At 40.2% G+C, this 6,000-nt stretch overlaps 1 protein-coding gene across 11 annotated transcripts in view; it reads right to left on the bottom strand.

The window, feature by feature from the left end:
* Positions 1-422: 422 nt before the first annotated feature.
* The window catches only part of DAP3 (death associated protein 3), a 37,366-nt gene continuing 31,788 nt past the window's right edge, over positions 423-6,000 (bottom strand). For all 11 annotated transcript variants that reach the window (XM_036015492.1, XM_036015498.1, XM_036015491.1 and 8 more), the window contains 3 exons: positions 5,640-5,729; positions 1,616-1,733; positions 423-784 (listed from right to left, as the gene is read on the bottom strand). In XM_036015492.1, coding sequence (XP_035871385.1) covers positions 699-784; positions 1,616-1,733; positions 5,640-5,729 — 294 coding nt within the window. In that variant the 3' untranslated portion in view covers positions 423-698. The remainder of the gene's footprint in view (positions 785-1,615; positions 1,734-5,639; positions 5,730-6,000) is intronic.

Here is a 6,000-nt window from a genome sequence, read left to right as displayed (position 1 = left end):
GAGAATTAAACTCCATTATTTTCTCAACTCTCCCAAAGATGGTACACAGCTAGTCCTGCTCTATATGCATTAAGGATAAGTTAATACTTACACACAATGCGTTCTGTAGGGGTTTATTACCTAATTCTCTCAGGAACCTGTATGAAGAGGCTGTACCGACAAAACTGCCAGATTCTGGTGGAGTTTCAGAAAGGCCACAGAGACCACTGACAAAGTGTAAATAAGACGTGACCGGTAAGTGTTTGGGAGGGAGAAGTTAAGCTGTGAATGTCATGCTCCTGAACTGAATAGAGTCTGGAAAATAGCACTATTGGAAATTTCTGTGGAATTTAGTCCGTTTACATACCCAAGAAGCAGAATGCCAGAGAAATTCAATTTGGCCATTCTGAAGACTCTTTTCTCTCATAAATCTAACACAACACTTTAAGAAAGAAACTTAATTTAATTATAGGGAAAAGATTCATGGGTTAATGAAAATGTGAAAACCACATACAATAAACTGACATTAATTTCAGGAAAAAGAGGATGTCTCATTCCCATTATAGTCACGTTAGAAGGAAATGATTCCAGCGAGGGGTGGGAGCCGACCGCAGCCCTGTCCAGCCCCGTGAGCTCCTTGTGTGTGCTGTGGGACTTCCTGTCTGACGGGTCTCTTAAAGGGAGTTCCCCTGGTCTTCCACCTATGTTGTGACTTCGGCTTAGAGGTAGGCACAGAGCCGCTCCAGCTGCCCGGGATTCGCATTACTTAGGAACAGCAGTTCCTTTTTCCCTTCTTCTGTGTGAGCTAAAATGGAATAAAACAGAGAAGTGACAGTTTTCTCCTGTAGCATTATGTTACCCAGAAAATTCTGTGGTCAGAGGCTCTGGTATCCAAATCAGTACCCCTTTTCTGTCTCTATTCTTCCAGTCCAGCACCTCTCTCTCCCAGTGCTCCCAGAATATCTTATGGACTTGAGGACTCTGTCAGATCTCCCACCCCCTCAGAAATCTCTCCATGATGTTTCCCAAACCACTATTGCTGCAGCTGCTTTATATTTTTTCCTTTATTCAATAACCTATTCCAAGTACAGCTAATTCTCCAGCGATAGAATGGCCTTTACTTTTCTGCTACATCATTCTACCCCTCCCCATTTCCAAGCCAAGGACAAGGATAAAAAGAACAGCTGCAATTCTGTCAGGTACACAGGCTAGGATTTGGTTTGCTGTGGGGGTGGCCTCTCGTACACTATCAGTTATTCTGTGGGTGGCCTAGCATATTAGTCAATTGAAGATTGTTGAATGATAAATAAGTGCAACAATGAACAAAAAAGATTAAAGCAGGGAAGGAAGGGAGGAACGAACAAACAATGAGAGTGTGGCAGCCACCCACACCCAGTGAAGGCACTTGGTCTGGCCTCCTGCAGCATGAGCATCTTCTTTCGGGCGCTCTTTTAGGACTCTCCCCCCAGCACCCCACCTTTCCGAACCACCCAACCCGCAGAAAGTCAAGATAGCGGAAGAAAGATGAAATACAACTTACAGGCTGCTGTTAAGGGAAGGAGAGATCAAGGCTCTGACTCAGTGGGGCTCTTCCTAAGACCATAAAGCCCTTATATGAGAAAATTTAACAACTGACCTTTCTCATGTTGGAGCCAACTGTTTTCCAAATAATACTGAATACAACTTTCAAATTCTTTTGGATTATAGTTGGAAACCAGGATAGGAATAAAAGGGTCAAGGGCATCAAATCCTTCCTGTAGAAGAAAAAGGATAAAGACATATTGATTGTTAAGTGACAGATGAACAGGGAAAAAAAAAGCGGGGGGGGGGGGCGGTGACACATCAGCGGAGAGATCCATTTTATTTAAGCATTTTAACGGCAAGGCCTGTATTTTTCTTCCTGCTCTCCTCCTCCCTCTCGGGCCACCCTGCCTCACACAGGGCTCCACACAGAGCGGTGGCTCCTGCTACTCTACACGGCCCAGGTGTTGTATTTCACAAGAATACTTGAGAACGATTGCACTTGTTTGGATATATACACACACACACATACATAAACATATACATATTTTAATTTTTCATAGTTCTGAATTCAACAGTTGACAATAGTTTTCACAGTTCATATATTCAAAGCAAAATATAAACAAAACAAGGATGTGGAAAAGACTCCATATGGAACATAAATAGAAACAAATGACTCAATCAAACTGTACAGTAGTACCCCTTACCCACTGGGGATACATTCCAGGACCCCCAGTGGGCTCCTAACCTGCAGATTACTAAATCCTATATATACTATGTTTCCCCCCCCATACATACCTTTTCTCTCAAAGGAAGCACTTTACAGCTTCTCTTTGGCATACCTGTACTGCCAGCATCACTACTCTTATGCTTTAGGGCCATTATGAAGTGAAGCAAGGGTTACCTGAACACAAGCACTGCGACCCTGCAAAGGCAGGTAGTAACCGTGACTGCTAAGCGACTCAGGGGCAGGGAGCATGTACAGCGTGGGCACTCTGGACAGAGAGATGACTCATGTCCTGGGCAGAATGGGGCATGAGGTTTTATCACATTACTCAGAAGAGTGTCCAGTTTAAAAATTATCAGTTATTTATTTCTGCAATTTTTAATTTAATATTTTCAGAACACAGTTGGCTGCAGGTAAACGACATTGTGGAAAATGAAACCAGGTGTAAAGGGGGGCTACTGTATCTCAAATTTCAAACTAGAACACCGAAGGGATAAGGGAAACTAACCTAAGTTAACTTCTTTTATTAAATTGTATTTTATTTCAATATTGAATATTATTTTGTATTAGTTTAGGTGTATACCAAGTTAACTTCTAAACAGAATATTGGTTTAGGTTAAAGACAAAAAGTACTTAAACAAATATTGTGCTCCAGTTCATAGCTACTTTTTGTATAGTCAAAGGTTAGTAATTCTTAAACTTTTACTGTAACTTAAGACTAAGCTAACAATTAGTCCTGGCTGGCGTAGCTCAGTGGATTGAGCTCGGGCTACAAACCAAAGTGTCCCAGGCCATAACCCCCAGCAACCACACACTGATGTTTCTCTCTCTCTCTCTCTCTCTCTCTCCCTCTCTCTCTCTCTCTCTCTCTCTCTCTCATCTCCCTCCCTTCTCTCTCTAAAAATAAATAAATAAAAACTTTAAAAAAATAGTAAAAAAAAAGACTAAGCTAACAATTAAATATTCTATGGATAATAACAGCAGATTTCTTTTATTAAAAATTTTAAAAAATATTTTATTTTTAGAGAGGGGGGAAAGTAGGGAGAAAGAAAGGGAGAGAAACATCCACTGACTGCCTCCTGCATGCCCCTCACTGGGAACCTGGCCCACAACCCAGGCATGTGCCCTGACTGGGAACTGAATCAGCGACATCTCGGTCTGTAGGCTGGTGATTACTCCACTGAGCTGCACCAGCCCAGGCCAACAGCAGATTTCTTATGGTTCAAGATGAGGGTTATAATATGGAAAAGGGGAAGGATACTTATTGTGAATGCTGTGATGCTCTCCTGGAATTGGAACTATCAGTATGAACTCATGGTTTATTTATTTTATTTTTTGTGGGCTTTTTTCGTTTTATTATTTTTTTCTTTTTTCCCTTTTTTTTTTTTTACAACAAGAAACAGATATACATGTATGGGTGAGTACATGTAAGCACATATATGCATACAGTCCATACACGCCCATATATTACACAGTCCCATTTACCAACTCTGCTGGAGGGCCCAGAACTGACACTCCAGTAACATTAAGCACACCCAGCACCCTTGATTGCTAAATACCATTCTCCTGTAAAATGAATCAAGAGTCCTTGGAGAAATGGCTGATTTTAAAACTAGGGCATGGAGAGTACAGACAAGCCTGAAACACATTCTTATTCCAAAAAGAAGTAGAGAAAGAATGATGGGTACATATGAAAAGGCCATAGAAGCCCTGACCAGGTGGCTCAGTTGGTTGGAGTGTCATCCCATGAACCAAAATGTTGTGGGACTTGATTCCTGGTCAGGGCACATACTTAGGCTGCAGGTTCGATCCCTGGTCAGGGTGTACAGGAGGCAAAAGCCAGCTTGAAAGGGCTCCTACAGGCCGAATCTGGGATAATCTAAGCACCAAAATAAAGAATGATAGTAAAGGTTAAGTGTCTACATGCACTGAAACAAATAAATACATAAGGGAGAAAGGAAAGTTCTTACACATGATAGAAAGCCAACTGATAGATTTAGAGGACATGATGGAACTAGAAAATTTCTATTTTGTAATTTTTAATTTTTCTTGTTATTTGTACATTCTTTTTTTACTTTTCTTTTTTTAATATATTTTATTGATTATGCTATTACAGTTGTCCCATTTCCCCCCTTCATTCCCCTCCACCCTGTACACCCTCTCCCACCCACATGCCCCCCTTTAGTTCATGTCCATGTGTCGTACTTATAAGTTCTTTAGCTTCTACATTTCTCATACTATTCTTACCCTCCCCCTACCTATTTTCAACCTATAATCTATGCTACTTATTCTCTGTACCTTTTCCCCCTCTCTCCTCCTCCCACTCCCCTGTTTATTTTGTAATTATTATAGTAAATGATTCAGGGAAGAATCAGCAATGTATACTAAAACTAATAAGGAGAAATTTGAGAAGTAACAGGATATTAACCTAGTCTCAAAGTATATCTCCACAAGGTATTTATTCATTATAAAAGTAAAAGTAACTTTAATGAGGAGAAACCAGATGGATAATCTTAACCAAGTGTTCAAAGTTAACACTGCCACTAGTAGGAGAAAGAGGTTTCATGCGCGTCCTAATATTATGCACTAAGAACACACATCACTCCTAAAACCACATATAATCAGGAGAAAACATCAGACACTCTCATAAAATAACCCATAAGATAACTGGCACAAGTTCTTCAAAAACAGAAATATAAACAGAAAGATAAATATTAAGATTATAAAAGAGACTCAAGGACTGTGGCAGATTAAAGGAGACTAAAGAGAGATGACGATTAAGTGCTACACGCTGTCCAGGACTTTTTTCTGTAAAGAATTTACTGGCGCCCTGACTGGTGTGGCTCAGTGGGGTGAGCGCCGTCCCCACAAACCGAAAGGTTGCCGCTTTCATTCCCAGTCAGGGCACATGGCTGGGCTGCCAGCCAGGTCCTCCGTTGGTTTCTCTTACACACTGATGTTTCTCTCTCTCTCTCTCTCCCTCCCTTCCCCCCTCTCTAAAAATAAACAAAATCCTAAAAAAAAAAAAAAAAAAAAAAAAAAAAGAAAGAAAAAGAATATACTGGCAAAATCAGAGTAAGTTCTATGGATTAGTTAACAGTATTATATCGATATCAATTTCCTGATCTCTGTGCTGTGGTCATACACAGGAGATCTCTGATTTTAGGCAGTCGCATGATTTAGAGATAAGGAGGCAGCATGTCTCAGGTTACTGTTACATATTTGAAAAAAACAAACAGAGAGAGAAGAACAAAGCAAATATGGTAAAGTTAACATTTTAGGAATCTGGGTGAATTTATACAGGAATATAATTTTTCTCCAAGTCTGAAATTATGTCAAAAAAAAAAGAAAAAAGAAAACTCTTTAGAAAGAATGACTATCTGAGGGAAGACAAATTCGCCAGCGATCTGACCTTTCCCAGCAGCTCCTGAGGCAGACAGGCTCTCCGGGGCTTAAAAAGGGACCCAGTCTGGCTCAGAGTCAGCACGATGGCACCTCCGTGCTGAAAGGAAGGAGAAAAAGCCGAATTAGATAAAGGTAAAAAAGACAGAGGGTATAAAAACACTTTGAACAACTGCAAGCAAAGTAATCACACCAACATTTAAATAAAATGATTTTGAATAAGGTTGTTTCAGTCAAGTGGAAAGATGAGAAACCAAATATGTACATTTTAAACTTGGAACAGTTATGGGAATCAAACAAAATAAAAGAACTTTTTGTCCATAAAACTAGTGACTGGAAGGTACTAGCAATGAGGTAGTTGTAGATCTTTA

The sequence above is a fragment of the Phyllostomus discolor genome, chromosome 14 (assembly GCF_004126475.2).
Source record: "Phyllostomus discolor isolate MPI-MPIP mPhyDis1 chromosome 14, mPhyDis1.pri.v3, whole genome shotgun sequence".
Classification (NCBI taxonomy): Eukaryota; Metazoa; Chordata; class Mammalia; order Chiroptera; family Phyllostomidae; genus Phyllostomus; species Phyllostomus discolor.
The sequence above is the reverse complement of the archived record's forward strand: the minus strand, read 5'-3'. Positions and strand labels throughout refer to the sequence as shown.